The 16101-nt window shown below is 43.9% G+C and overlaps 1 protein-coding gene across 2 annotated transcripts in view; it reads right to left on the bottom strand.

The window, feature by feature from the left end:
- Positions 1 to 414: 414 nt before the first annotated feature.
- PPP1R1C (protein phosphatase 1 regulatory inhibitor subunit 1C) overlaps positions 415 to 16101 on the bottom strand; it is an 87417-nt gene continuing 71730 nt past the window's right edge. For both annotated transcript variants that reach the window (XM_075317413.1, XM_075317415.1), the window contains exons 5-6: positions 9943 to 10074; positions 415 to 830 (exon numbers count right to left, since the gene is read on the bottom strand). In XM_075317413.1, the coding sequence (XP_075173528.1) occupies positions 745 to 830; positions 9943 to 10074 (218 nt within the window). In that variant the 3' untranslated portion in view covers positions 415 to 744. The remainder of the gene's footprint in view (positions 831 to 9942; positions 10075 to 16101) is intronic.

Genomic DNA, 16101 nt, shown 5'->3' with positions numbered 1-16101 from the left:
GAAGGAAGGAGGTGGGTGGGATATTACGGACGCTCATCTCCGCCCCTCCGCTTCGATTGGGCGCCCTCTTAGTGACATCGTTGTGATGTCGAACGAACCGCCACCTTAGAAAGGAGGTGGTTCGCCGGTCACAGCGACGTCGCTAGACAGGTAAGTAGTGTGACGGGTCCGCGTGATGTTGTGTGCCACGGGCAGCGATTTGCCCGTGATGCACAACCGATGGGGGCGGGTACGCACGCTAGCAATCTCGCTAGCGAGATCGCAGCGTGTAAAGCGGCCTTAAAACTTTATAATGTAGGCATATTGTGGGAAAAGACTCAGTGCATCTGACAATAAATGTACAAAGAACAAGTAGGGTGTGTACACGTCTGTAAAACGGAGATCCGCTTTTCAAATCATAAAAACAACTTAATATTAGTTTTCTCTAAATCTTTATTTATACATTGGTTATTATTTTCTCCTATTTACAGATGATTGTCTTCTCACTGCACACATTTGTTAGCCGCTTAGTAGGAATCATAAAGTAAATCCAATAGTAGAGAAAATCTGGAGGATGTGACCTCATATATGAGCTCATTCTGTATCTGATATTGATGAAGTCGTGTATCGATGCTCCACAGTCCATGGAAGAAATCTCTCTTATAAAAACCACCCGCTATAATTCTGAGACAAAATGTCCCAAAATGTTATCTGATGATGACAAAATCATTTGCAGTTCTAATAAAAAATGGTCGTAATATATATTCAGTGATCACACTCTTCATCCTCAGCGTCGTCTTCTTCTTCCTCGAGAAAAGCAGATCCTTCCTGTTTTTTCATCTGTGTAACCCCTGTAAATGAAAAGATATAGATCACATTATATTGTCTTTATGACCAGACTGACTGTCGGCCCCTGTCTTATAAAAATCAATGCGTTTCTTGTAAAGTCAATCTGACCCTCACAAATTACTGATATAAAATACTGCAGGGGGTTTCTCAATATGAAATCAAAGGGGCAGCAAAATATAAATCATTGGGTTTTCCACTATAACAAAAAGTGCTTACCGAGGCCAGGAAAATGTCTCACGACCTGGTGGTCTAGTGATGAGTGGGCGAGAAGAAAATGGTGGATGGTGTCACCAGTCTTCCAATGCTTACTCCATAAAGGGAGCTGTATAATATTTAGTTTGCATTATTTTACCGGTTACCAAACATCCAGGCATAATGCACGGTAGAGTAACACTGTCACGACCGTCTCTCTGTTACAAGAGACTTATGAGAGGATCTGGCCCAAAGTCTCTCTTTGCCATCTGAGACCCCTCACATTAAATGTATTCCCCCTCATTTAGAGCTGAAAGGGTTAATGTCAGTTTTGCTTTCTAGCAGCCTCTGACTCCAGGCCTCAAGTGTTTCCAGTTGGTGACCACTCCCCTCCCCTATATATGGTCCCATCTCCCAGAAGAGGGTGCCAGTTATTCTGATTCGAGCCTGAATCTTGGACTGAAGGTGAAAGGAGCTGCTGAGCCTTTGTTGCAGTGTAGATGTGAAGGCTGAAGTCCTGGTGTCTAACTGCAGCCGTGAAGCTGGGCTTATCCTTTTGCTGTTCCCCCTGTTAATCTTCCTTCCCTGGTGTGTTGTTTTGGGACTAGTGATCCTTACCTTCCCAATCACTAGCCAGGACTATTGTAGGGTCTCTCAGAGCTTCAGGCTCCTGCTCGGTGACAGGTGAGGAACCTGTATAGGGACTGGTTGGGAGTGCAGGGTACAGTTGCAGGTACGTGGCAGAGGTATTCATCTTCCCCCTCACTAGTGCTAGTGAGTACCGTTATTAAAGTGCCCCTTGTTTCTCGTGGTGAAAAACCCTGTTTGTTGTGTGTCTAGCCGTGTGCCAGACCTTCTGCAAGTCCTTGCCTGACAAACACATTGTAAACGTCAACTAAAACTACCAATATCCAAAAGCCTTGGTGCCATAAATATGATTTGGTTCCACATGTAATTTCTGGATTTTGGTCCTCCACCTAAAATAACCATTATTTGTTCACATGATGACCATTTAAACAAGCCAATGATCTATAACCAAATGTCCATAGGAATGCTGGTTCTTGACCTGGCTAAACAAGCTGGCAAATACCAGACAAAATGCACGTTTGTCGGGTGCAGTGATTTTAATGACAGTGTAAAAAATCATTGTTATCGGCAGTACATCGCTGTGTAAACTGTGATGTGCTGCCAACAACATGATCTTCTACCACCATTACGAGCATGTTCCTTGGCCAGTATATAAAGCCGATAGCTACAGTTGGTGTGAAATGATTCGTACATCCCATTCCAATGTCCAAAACACTGGTGTACGGCCACTGGACGGGATAGGGGGTACCGCTTCTCACCTGGCAACGTTCATGACTCTTGTGTTGATTAGGAGAAGAGCCGCGGATGGCACCAGGTAAAAAGCGGTAATTCCTCTCTCATCCAGACCACCGCCATGACTCTACTGACCAGCAATTGTTGGTTGATTGTCTGGATTGGCTCAACTAAAGGGGACATTAGTAAATTTAGAACTTCAGTATTTGCAACATATTTGGAGGCAATTTATGAAAAAAGGGTGTAAACAGCTTGGTAAATGTGGATCTCTCACCTTGACCTTATAATATATTACTACTACCAATATATAATTTCTTGGCTGACAGTACTTCTTGTTGACTGATGCAATAAGAAATTAATTAAGTGGTTACTGATGATTTCTCCGTAAAAGCTATGGTTTTTGTTAAGATTCATAGAGGAAACCAATGTGGCTCAAAATGGAGCAAGGATGGAAGCAACCATCCATTTTTTTCTGTAAAGGCCCTGTCACACACAGAGATAAATCTGCGGCAGATCTGTGGTTGCAGTGAAATTGTGGACAATCAGTGCCAGGTTTGTGGCTGTGTAGAAATGGAACAATGTGTCCATGATTTCACTGCAACCACAGATCTGCCAAAGATTTATCTCTGTGTGTGACAGGGTCTTAAGTGTTCTGCTGGCCTAAATTGAGAAAATGTCTACAGTATTTGTGTGCTGTATTATTCACCCCTTGGTAGCTCCAGAATCCTTACTTTAGAGCAAGCTATATCTATACAGCCAACCAACCAAACAAGTGCGCAGTTAAGTTCTCCTGGCTAGAGATGAGTGAACCCAAGGTTCGGTGTTCATACCAAACAGACTTTACAAAAAAATCAGAGATGGAGTGCTTTACGTATGCAAATCACTCATGCGAGCATCGCTGTGCTCGGGTACGCTCGGTGCTCAGCCCAGTGCGAGCCGCTTGCAGTGTCTGATTGGCTCTCACTGGGGTTAACAACAGCGTGATCGGATGTAGTGTGCACCAAACAAAAAAAAAGAAAAAATTCCACCCACCCCCTTGGAAGTGTCCTGTTTACGGCTGGCTGCATGTGGGCGGAGACCCGAACTCCCCAATTAGTGACTTCCATTGCCATTCAGGTCAAATCTGTGTCCCAAATCAAACTTTATCTAAAGTTCATCTGAAACCCCCGAACCGAACTTCCACGGGTCCCCTCATCTCTACTCCTTCCTCCTTCTTGTCAGTTCTCTTTCATTGTACTTAATTTAAGCACTTAGGTCTTGTGCCATATATTATGTAATTCAATATATACAAGTCACATAAATAGTATATGGGATCATGTAGAACATACCGCGCATTACAGGAAAAACAGGATATTATGGCTGGTGAATGATTCGTGAATTGTTGGGCAATATTACTCATGCTAAAAAATCCATAATCTTAAAACAATATGGTCAATATTTTTTGGTAGTAAAGAGACGAATGGTAACATCATTGAACTAGGGTAGCGAAAACATCCACCTCAGAATTCTTGGTAATCTAGCCCATGAAAGATCTAGAGAAGAGCAAAAAAATTTGCACAACCCTGGTTCTGCTGCATAGGCTTTAGTCTTGCGTAGAAGCTGGACCAGGGTAATGTTCATTTTGGCATCACCAATGCTCTGCCTCTACTAGACTCCACCAATGCCATGACATAATGGGGGGCCTAGTAAGCAGCAGAGGTTCCCAGGATGCCAGTCAGAGGACTGACGATGCAGAAGTGAACATTGCCCTGATCTGGCCACAGAGGACCCAACTGGATGCCGAACCTGAGTGGTTTGAGTCCTTTAGCTCAACTCTACTCCATCGTTTACTCAGTTTTCAACCTTGGGTTTTCTCTGTGATGGAATGATACACATTGCTCATGTGCAACTTTCACACAGGGCTTCAGCATGGTCTCTAAGGGAGCCCAGCTATTTGTATTCCTCCTTAGATTGGGAGGATATTAAGGGCATGGTCACCCTATCATGCAACTAAATAGGAGTAATCCTGAAATCTCTTAATCCTTCAATGACATTACGGGATTGGTAGAAGGCTACATTTTCCAATAATCCAAACAATTTTACAGCATCTAATAAAATCTTTATTGAGCGACAATGTGCCCCTTTTATCATCTTCCCCTACATGGACCAAATGCGAATCTAATTATTTTTTTCCCGCATTACAATCGTGTGTTGCTTTGAGCCTCGATGTCACAGTGGATTTAAAAGTCCTTTTATTGTTTGTCCTCTTTGTGTATTCCACATACTGCATTTACTTAATGTTATTGGCGAGAACAAGGGGTCACTGTGTCCTGTAAGATCTGTCAGATTTATAACTTTTATATGTACATGATGGCTATCGCTGGTCTCTGTTTCTAGGGCATTTTTGGCTTGTAGCATGACTGTTCGGACTTGTTTAATACGTCTTGTCAAACCTCCATTGTTCCTAATTATCTAGAGTTCTTGTCACCAGGCAATTAATTTCTACTATATAAAGAGCATATTTTCTTTGTTCTACATTAGTCTATAACATGTTTTCCACGTTTTTTTTCATATTAGACTATTTAAATAAGTCCTTCCATTAATTTTTTCATTTATTAAATGTGTGTGTATAAATGTAGGTAGTGTAGCGTTAGTGTATAGACATACACACCGCTGCTGTCCAGAGCCGTTCTTCTCCTTCTATCAGTGACGTCACCGCTCTTCAGACTCTCCGGGTGATGCGGTGCTTTGTGTGACTCACAAGTGGCTTTTTGCTATGCGCGGTCTAGATCTTAGTTTGCGGATCGCTACTACCATGTCAGCTCTGTCCACACGGAGTCTGACAAACAAACTGTCATACGCTGCCCAGATCGACACTAAAGCGGGCTTTACACGGTACGATATTTCTAGCAATTGCTAGCGATATCGTACGCAAAAGCACCCGCCCCATCGTGCATGCGATATCGTGATCGTGTGATCGCTGCCGCAGCGAACATTATCCCTATGGCAGCGTCACACGCACTTACCTGGTCGGCGGCGTCGCTGGGACTGCCAAACAATCCCTCCCTCTAGGGGATGGTGCGTTCGGCGCCACGGCAACGTCACCGCGACGTCACTAAGCGGCCGGTCAATAAAAGCGGAGGGGCGGAGATGAGCGGGACGAACAGCCCACCCACCTCCTTCCTTCCTCATTGCAGGCGGGACGCAGGTAAGGTGAGGTTCCTCCCTCCTGCGGTGTCACACACAGCGATATGTTCTGCCGCAGGGACGAGGAACAACGTCTAAAAACAACCATTAACAATTTTTGGTTTTAGGACGACCTCTCCATGGTGAATGATTTTCAACACTTTGGAGGACGTTTAAGGTCGCTGGTAAGTGTTACACGCTGCGATACCGTTAATGACGCCGGATGTGCGTCACTAACGACGTAACCCTGACGATAAAACATTAACGATATCGTAGCGTGTAAAGCCCCCTTTACAGTTTGCTTCTACGATGTTGGACTCTGTGCACACTTCTGAGTCCAACAAGCAACCTGGCTTCTATTGAGGAGCTTTGTTCTGCCGGGCGTCAGCTGTTATATTACCACTGCTTTGAGCACTTCAGGATTTAATGCCTTCTGGAGCACCACCCCCGGTAAGCTACATTCGGGTTTTAAGATGCACCTCTCATTTTCCTCCCAAATTTTTCTGAGCAAAAGTGCATCTTATAATCCAAATACAGTATTTATGAAAACCATTATTGGTATATTCACAAGAAGATTTGTTGTAAAAATAAATCTGTGACTGTATAGGAGGTGTATGAAAAGACTTTTAGCTTCAGAAATGTTGGGAAATTTTCTGCTCCTTGTAAACATGATCGTCAAGCAAAATAATAGCAAAATAATATTCCAATTAAGTGATTTATGGGAGAAACATTTAAAAATCCATTATGTTCATGACAGTTAAAAAAAAGCTAATCCGTTGCAAGAGTTTCTATAAAAAGTATAGAACAGCTGCACAGGAAAACAAAGGTAAAGGGGTATTCTCATCTCCAAGATCCCATCCCAATATGTAGTCTGTGTAATAACAAGAATATTAGGAGAAGAAGCAACGCAGAAACTCAAATGCCAGCCGAAGTTTTGTTTTTAGTATTTATCTCACCCCAGAGCTGGATTCACACATACATTGCTCAGTACTGCTTCTGAACATGTGCTAAAAAAAGGACAGGTCAGCAGGAATTCCTCATGTCTGTGTGAATGGGAGACATCATTGCAGCTAGTTTTCACCCTCTAGCGAAGGCTAAGTTCACATTTCCGTTGTTTTGCATCAGTCACATGCGTCGCTTGACGCATGTGACTGATGTGCTGTACAACGGATAACAACGGATGACAAAGAACAGAATTCTTTGTCGGATTCCGTTGTGTGCGGGGGGCGGAGTTTGGGGGGCGGACTTCGGGGTGGGTGGAGCCGAGCGGGGCCATGGCACTGAGGACATCAGTGCCGCGGAGACTGCAGGACAAGTGAGTGTGAGTGTGTGTGTGTGTGTGTATATACATGCTGAGTGCGGGAGGAGGCGGAGCCGAGCGGTGAAGTGTCTGGCTCCGTGCACAGCCAGGGTAAATATCGGGTAAAAGCAAAGCACTTTTTGCTTGGTTACCCGATATTTATCTTGGTTACCAGCATACACCGCTCAGCGCTGGCTCCCTGCACCCGTAACCAGTGTAAATACCGGGTAACTAACCAAAGCACGTTGCTTAGTAACCCGATGTTTATCCTGGTTACCTGTGCGGGGAGCCAGAGAGCTCATGCGCAGCGAAACCCAACGGATTCCACTGCACAAAAAAACGTTAAATGCTGCGTTGCTCCCGCCCGGCGGTCAGTCAAAAAACGACTGACCGCGACGCAGCGGATGCAACTCAGCATCATCAGTCACAATCCGTCGCCAATAGAAGTCTATGGGGAAAAACTGGAATCCTGCAAAATATTTTGCAGGATACTGTAATTCCTCAAGGCGACGGATTGTGACTGATACAAAACAACGAAGTGTGAACTTAGCCTAAGAGACAACTGAAAATTAGAGATAGAGGCTGTGGAGGGGAAAGCTGAAGAACAATAGAGGATACAAGCTAGATAATGGATAGAGATGGTGCTAATCTTAATATAACCGAAATTATAGGTACATCTCAAGTACGGTATTTCAAAACCGTTCACAGAATTCAGATTTAAAGGGGTATTCCGATCCCCAAGAACCCATCCCAATAAGTAGTAGGTGTAATAATAATAATATTAGCAAATACCTCCAATTAGAAATGTAGTCTAGTTTTCCTGATAAGTTATGTCACTTACCTTATGTGCAGGGCATTGCAGTAGCTTAGGTATCCATGTTTAAAACCACTAGCCACTAACTGTCCCTATATGAGTGGCTGTAACCTTGGATACCTAAGTTGCTGCAATGCCCTACACATGAGGTAAGTGATATAGCTTTTCATAAGAATTATATTATATTTCTAATTGAAGGTATTTGCTAATATTTTTATTATTACACCTACTACATATTGGGATAGGATAGTGGAGATGAGAATAACCTCTTTAATTCTTAAATTTGTGAGCGGTTTTAAAATACTTGAGATATACCTATAATTTCAGGTGACTTTTGCAAAACAAGCAGATGAAGAATAGCACCATTTCTATCCATTATCTGGCTTGTATGCTCTATTTTTCTTCAGCTTTCCCCTCCAAAGCCTCTATCTCTAATTTTTAGTTGTCTCTGAGCTAGAGGGTGGAAACTAGCTGCAATGGTGTCTCCCCTATAGAGAGACATGATGAATTCTTACTGACCTGTCCTTATTTAGCACGTTTAGAGCAGTACTGAGCAATGTATCTGTGAATCCAGCTCTTGGGTGAGATAAACACTAAGGGCTAAGCCACACGGCGAGAAAATCGGTGCGAGTGGAGTGCGATAAAACATCGCATTCCCCTCGGACCAATTCTAGCCTGTGTGTCAGCACACATGGGCGATTATTTTCTCAGCCCTAATCGGACTGAGAAAACAATCGCAGCATGCTGCAATTGTAATCCGAGACTCTTTCTCTCGCACCCATTCAAGTGAATGGGGCGAGAGAAAAATCGCACTGCACTCGCGGTACACCACTGTACTGCCAGTGCAATGCGAGAATGTCTATAGCCGGCTACACAGGCGAGAGGGAGAGAAATCCCTCCCTCCCCTCCTGAGTGCCGGCCCGCCCCCTGCAGCTGAGGTCTGCTCGCACGAACGGACCTCAGTTGCAAGGACACAAGCATGAGACTCGGCTCTGCTGTACTGCCAGCACGAGCCGAGTCTCATGCAAGGGGATCGCAGTAATCCCCGTGTGGCTCCAGCCTAAAAACTAAACTTGAGCTGGTGTTTGAGTTCCTGCCCTTCTCCTCCTTTTCCTCCCCTTCTTTCTTAATAAGCAGATGCAATCTGTCCTGTTTTGGTAGTCATATTTTAACAGTTTTGCAAGTGATTTTTTTTTTTAAATGTGAATGATGAGCTCAGAAGGAAGTAGCGAGGAGAGGAAATGTCTCACAAATGGAGAAAAATAAAGCATATTTCTCTGATAAGATATATTATAAAGTTCCTTAAAGGGAACCAAACATTAGGATTTTGGTCTATAAGGTGCAGCCAGTGCAGTACTGGCACTATCAGGCACAGGCTGTACATACCATTAGTGGGCAGCTCGGATGTTTAGGCTGTAAAATCCATGTTTATGAAGTTTGAAAATTCATCCACTTTTTGACTGACGTGTGCACTTCTCCAGATAATATCCGGCGGGTTATGCACATGATTCCTGCCCCCGCAGCCTTTCTTCCGTTTCTCTGGCTGTATGCAAATTTCTAATCTTCAGTTACACGGCATCGGAGTTGGTGCCTGCGCATAGCGCTTATCTTCGGCGCCATGTTTTTGAAGCCCGCATACAGTGTTTGGTGTCTGAGAGGGCGGCGCATGCGCCCTCGCTTCTTCAGATCTCGTTGTGACTGCGCGCGCTCCCGTAGTCACAACAGGACTGGAGAACAGCTGATCTTACCGATTAGCTGCAGCAGACGTCTGCTACGATATCGTCTGCTGCAGCTAATCGGTAAGATCAGCTGTTCACCAGTCCAGTTGTGACACCGCGCGCGCTCCCGCTGTCACAACGAGATATGAAGAAGCGAGGGCGCATGCGCCGCCCTCTCAGACACCAAACACTGTATGCGGACTTCATAAACATGGCGGCAGAGATAAGCGCTATGCGCAGGCACCAACTTCGACGCCGTGTATCTGAAGAATAGAAATTTGCATAGAACCAGAGAGAGGGAGGAACAGAGGCGGGAATCATGTGCATAACCCGTCCGGATATTATCTGGAGAGTTGCACACGTCAGTCAAAAAGTGGATGAATTTTCAAACTACATAAACTTGGATTTCACAGCCTAAACATCCGAGCTACCCACTAATGGTATGTACAGCCTGTGCCTGATAGTGCCAGTACTGCACTGGCTTTACCCTATATACCAAAATCCTGATGTTTGGTTCCCTTTAAATTCATGTGTTCTATTGATTTATGCAAAGTTTGTTGAAATGACATTGACCGTCTAATTTCCCACTAGTTTATAGCCCCTACCTGGAAATAATGGCAAGTCAAGATGGTATGGAGTGTCTTTTCGTCTTGGTTTCTTAAGCAGTTCAGTTCTCTCAATAACTGTTTGCTGTTTGTCATCAGCATAAATTAAAGATTTACTCTGCTCATTGATGCCTGTACATGCAATAAAGCAAATTAAAACATAAAAAGCATAACAGAGAAAATAAAATATCAAGTCTAATCTGAGTTTTCTACGAAAGCAAAATCATTACTATTTAAAATGCAGAGTCTCAAAGTGACCTTAGATATAAAGATGTGTAATTTGAAGGTTGTTCAAGGTTAGATAAAAAGAAGGCTGGAAAATATTCCATAGGAAATCCCTTGTCATGTATGTTGCACGCCAGGCTCGGATTTAGGGGGGCTCAAGGGGCCCAAGCCCTGGTCCACCCATCAAGTGGGGGCCTCCCACCAATATAGGGATAAATATCTCAAAACATGTAAAATACACATCTCTTTGCTGTGAACTGTTTCTAATGATAAGGAACATTTAACAAAAGAGAAACTATTGAAAGTGTAGGGACCTGGCTATGGTCCTACATCTCAGTGGCTGCCGCAGAGTCATGGCACCTGTGTCAGCATCCACTGACCTGGATAGCCAGACTTCTTAAGTACCTGTACCTAATGCTTAGCTTATGGCATGAGGCAGCCTTCTCCGATCCCAACAGAAGTTTCTAGGCCAGTGATGGCGAACCTATTAGGGCACGCAGAGCCCTTTCTGGCGGCGCGCGCGCTGTCGCCTCATTCAGCTACTTTGAACTGCCGGTGTGATCGCGCCAGTAGTTCAAAGTTGTATTGGAAAACAGTCAGAGGAGACATTTCTCCTTGCTCCGACACTTCTCCTCTCCTAAGTCGCAGGCCTGTTGCTTAGGAGACGGCGGGAGCGTCAGTAAGCGGCGCCAGCGTATGACGACCAGTGGCAGTGCGAGAACTGAGGACCCAACCCAGCGACACTTAGTGGTTGAGCGGGTGCTGGAAGGTGAGAATTTTTTTTTTTAAACTGTGTGCGGCAGCGGCTGTGTCAAGGTGGAGAGGAAACATGGCAGTATGGGGGAAAACATGGCACCATGGGGGAAAACATGAAAGGATAGTCGAAACATGGAAGGATGGGGGAAGCATGGAAGGATGGGGACAAACATGCAAGGATGGGGGAAAATATGGCAGGATGGGGGAAACATGGCAGCATGGGGAAAGCATACAAGGATGGATGGGGAAAATATGGCAGGATGGAAGAAAACATGACAGGATCGGGGAAAACATGGAAGGATGGGGAAAACATGCAAGGATGGGGAAAATATGCAAGGATGGGGAAAACATGCAAGGATGGGGAAAACATGCAAGGATGGGGAAAACATGCAAGGATGGGGAAAACATGCAAGGATGGGGAAAAAAAACATGCAAGGATGGTGGAAACCATGGCAGGATGGTGGAAACATTGCAGAATGGGGGAAACATGGCAGGATGGGGGAAACATGGCAGGATGGTGGAAACATTGCAGAATGGGGGAAACATGGCAGGATGGGGGAAACATGGCAGCATGGGGGAAAACATGCAAGGATGGATGGGGGAAAATATGCAAAGATGGATGGGGGAAAACATGCAAAGATGGATGGGGGAAAACATGCAAGGATGGGGGAAAACATGCAAGGATGGGGGAAAATCTGCAACACACAAAACTGGATCTAAACACTGCTGTGGCGTCACTGACCAGCTTAAAAAACTATGTTGCATCAAGGCGTGACTCCTTCAACATTTATGAGAAGTAAGGCGAAGAGCTGTCTGGTTCATCTGAGTATGTTCAGACGATAACTCGACACAGGCTCCGAAACGTGTGTCTCAATCCGTTGGATTATGGTCATACGGAAGAAGTACAACTCAGCCCTTCTGAAAAATACAGAACAGAAACTTTCTTGCCTATCATTGATCAGTTTATCGCCTCTCTTGACCAACGTCTTCAAGCATATAAAGATAAATCAAGCAAATTTAGCTTTTTTAACCATCTGAAAGAACTGTCTTCAGACGAGCTTAAGGCCACAGCAGAGCAACTCGTCAGGTCTTATTCAGATGACTTGGACATTACATTTATCGATGAACTGTGTCAGTTTGTAACATTTGCCAATTTATTTACAGATGAGGAGCCAAAAGATATCAGCACTGAACTTTTCATATACAAGCTTATCATGGAAAAGGGTGTGCAGGACACTTTCCCAAAAATTGAGATAGCTCTAAGAATATATCTAATTTCGATGGTAGCAAACTGCAGTGGTGAGCGTTCCTTCTCAAAACTCAAATTAATTGAAAACCGATTAAGGACATCCATAAACCAGGAACAACTGGTAAATTTGGCTATCATGAGCATCGAGTCAGATATAATGCGTGAATTGGACTTTAGTGACCTCATTTGTTATTTTGCAGCACGAAAATCAAGGAAAGTGCCTGGATTTTAAAAAATGAATGATTTCACCTGAATTACTCTGCGTAAATAATTTTTGTAAATAAACTTGCATTCGTTTCATTTTGTGTTACATATTGCAACACCTTGAAAAATGGGCCTCCCTCCAAAATGGGCCCCAGGCCACCCACCTCTTAAATCCGGCCCTGTTGCACACCCAATTAGGTGAGAAAATCTTTACATACGAGGTCAACTTATGTCTGATTTATACACACACAAAAAAAGGATTTGCACACAAAACATAAAGTTTAGCCACAAATTAGAAAGTTAGAGCAAGCAGCAAAGTTTGGTCGTAGTCTTGTTACAGAATTGTTGCCACTTATTATTTTGCGATCTTGTTTGTAAACGTGAAAATCACAAGTGCAGCCACAAAGAAATGCAAAAAAGGGGTCAACATCTTAACAGTAAAATAAACGTTTAGGATATGTTTACACATGGCGGTTGTGCTCCAGTTTTTCTAGCTGCATTTAAGGAAGTTAAATATGAAGTGTAATAAAGTAGCAGCAGAAAGGATACAATTGTACCAGAGTCCATCCACAGGCTGCATAACTGTTACAATGGCAGGATGTTGATGTATGCTGTACATTCAGTGTAAGGCTGGTTTCACACTACGTCTTTTTAACATCCGTTGAAAACGTTATTTTAGCGGAAGTACGGATCCAGTGCAAATGCGTTTTCATTTCAATGCATTTGCAATGGACTCGCGTTAACATCCGTTCACCTGCGTTTGCGTGCGTTATAGTGAGGATCCAGTGACTTGCAGTTTTTTAACATGTTTCAAAAACGCTACTTGTAGCGTTTTTGAGCTGCGTCAAAATACTGCAAGTCACCGGATCCGCACTATAACGCACGCGAACGCAGGTGAACGCTGGCGTGCTGATAGACAGGATCCTGCTTTTGTACTGAGCATGCCCAGAAAGTACTGAGCATGCCCAGAACCAGTCTCGCGTGATCTGTCTATCTCTCCTCCTCCCTCCCTCACCCTCTCTCTCTCTATCTGTCTTTCCCCCTTCCTCCCTCCCTCCCTCTCCCCCACCTGAGAGCTGCGGACACTCGTAACCAAGGTAAATATCGCGTAACCACTTCTCTTAGTTACCCGATGTTTACGTTGGTTACGCGTGCAGACAGCCCTGCTCCTAGCAGCTGCAGACACTCGTAACCAAGATAAATATCGGGTATCCAAGGCCGATGTTTACCTTGGTTACCAGCGTCTGCAGCTGTCAGAAGCCGGCTCCCAGTCTAGCTCCCCTCACTCCCGATCACATGACTCCAATGCCTGCCCCTAAACATCCAGTGCAGGATCCTGCAAAATAACATATGCGTTTGCATACGTTATTTGCTGTAAAAGCAGGATCCGTACTTCCGCTAAAAAAACGTTTTCAACGGATGTTAAAAAGACGTAGTGTGAAACTAGCCTAACCTGTTACAGTCATATGAAAAAGTTTGGGCACCCCTATTAATGTTAACCTTTTTTCTTTATAACAATTTGGGTTTTTGCAACAGCTATTTCAGTTTCATATATCTAATAACTGATGGACTGAGTAATATTTTTGGATTGAAATGAGGTTATTGTACTAACAGAAAATGTGCAATCCGCATTTAAACAAAATTTGACCGGTGCAAAAGTATGGGCACCCTTATCAATTTCTTGATTTGAACACTAACTACTTTTTATTGACTTACTGAAGCACTAAATTGGTTTTGTAACCTCATTGAGCTTTGAACTTCATAGGCAGGTGTATCCAATCATGAGAAAAGGTATTTAGGTGGCCACTTGCAAGTTGTTCTCCTATTTGAATCTCCTATGAAGAGTGGCATCATGGGCTCCTCAAAACAACTCTCAAATGATCTGAAAACAAAGATTATTCAACATAGTTGTTCAGGGGAAGGATACAAAAAGTTGTCTCAGAGATTTAAACTGTCAGTTTTCCCTGTGAGGAACATAGTAAGGAAATGGAAGAACACAGGTACAGTTCTTGTTAAGCCCAGAAGTGGCAGGCCAAGAAAAATATCAGAAGGGCAGAGAAGAATGGTGAGAACAGTCAAGGACAATCCACAGACCACCTCCAAAGACCTGCAGCTTCATCTAGCTGCAGATGGTGTCACTATGCATCGGTCAATAATACAGTGCACGTTGCACAAGGAGAAGCTGTATGGGAGAGTGATGCGAAAGAAGCCGTTTCTGCAAGCACGCCACAAACAGAGTCGCCTGAGGTATGCAAAAGCACATTTGGACAAGCCAGTTACATTTTGGAAGAAGGTCCTGTGGACTGATGAAACAAAGATTGAGTTGTTTGGTCATACAAAAAGGTGTTCTGCATGGTGGCAAAAAAACACGGCATTCCAAGAAAAGCACTTGCTACCCACAGTAAAATTTGGTGGAGGTTCCATCATGCTTTGGGGCTGTGTGGCCAATGCCGGCATCGGGAATCTTTTTAAAGTTAAGGGTTACATGGATTCAACTCAGTATCAGCAGATTCTTGACAATAATGTGCAAGAATCAGTGACGAAGTTGAAGTTACGCAGGGGATGGATATTTCAGCAAGACAATGATCCAAAACCCTGCTCCAAATCTACTCAGGCATTTATGCAGAGGAACAATTACAATGTTCTGGAATGGCCATCCCAGTCCCCAGACCTGAATATCATTGAAAATCTGTGGGATGATTTGAAGCGGCTGTCCATGCTCGGCGACCATCAAACTTAACTGAACTAGAATTGTTTTGTAAACATGAATGGTCAAATATACCTTCATCCAGGATCCAGGAAGTCATCAAAAGCTACAGGAAGCGACTAGAGGCTGTTATTATTGCAAAAGGAGGATCTACAAAATATTAATGTCACTTTTATGTTGAGGTGCCCATACTTTTGCACCAGTCAAATTTTGTTTAAATGCGGATTGCACATTTTCTGTTAGTACAATAAACCTCATTTCAATCCAGAAATATTACTGAGTCCATCTGTTATTAGATATATGAAACTGAAATAGCTGTTGCAAAAACCCAAATTGTTATAAAGAAAAAAGGTTACCATTAATAGGGGTGCCCAAACTTTTTCATATGACTGTAAATGTGTGGCAAATTTTGATTAGATCCACATTGAAAGGGAATCTGTCACAAGGTTTTTTGACACCTAATCTGAGAGCAGCATGACATAGGGGCAGAGATCCTGATTCCAGCGATGTGTCACTTACTGGGCTGCTCAGTGTAGTTTTGATAAAATTACTGATTAATCAACAGTAGATTATCATTAGATGACTACTTGGCATGCTGCAGGTAGTCCAGCATATTCATCAGCTCTGTTAAAGGCCAGAGTCATACTTGTGAGTGCCTCACGTGTAACTTGCGCGAGTCTTGCATTGCATCACTCAGCACGGCCTGACACTCTCCAGACAGGAGCATCTCAGCTGTACAGAGATACATGCAACCGACCCGCTCCTGTCAGGAGTCGGTAGCCGTGCCGGGTGGTGCGATGCGAGACTCCCGCAAGTTAGGCCGCCTTCACACGTCAGTGATTCTGGTACATATGTTGCAGTTTTTATACGTGCCAGAATCACAGACATACAGTACACAGACCCATTAAAATCAATGGGTCTGCGCACACATCAGTGATTTCTCACTGACGTGTCTCCATGCAGCGTACTCGCGTGTCCCTGTGTTCTGCACGGAGACGTGTCCGTTTTTTCTGCCATC

Source organism: Anomaloglossus baeobatrachus, chromosome 7, assembly GCF_048569485.1.
Source record: "Anomaloglossus baeobatrachus isolate aAnoBae1 chromosome 7, aAnoBae1.hap1, whole genome shotgun sequence".
Lineage (NCBI taxonomy): Eukaryota > Metazoa > Chordata > Amphibia > Anura > Aromobatidae > Anomaloglossus > Anomaloglossus baeobatrachus.
Note: the sequence above shows the minus strand (reverse complement) of the source record. Positions and strands in the feature narration are given on the sequence as shown.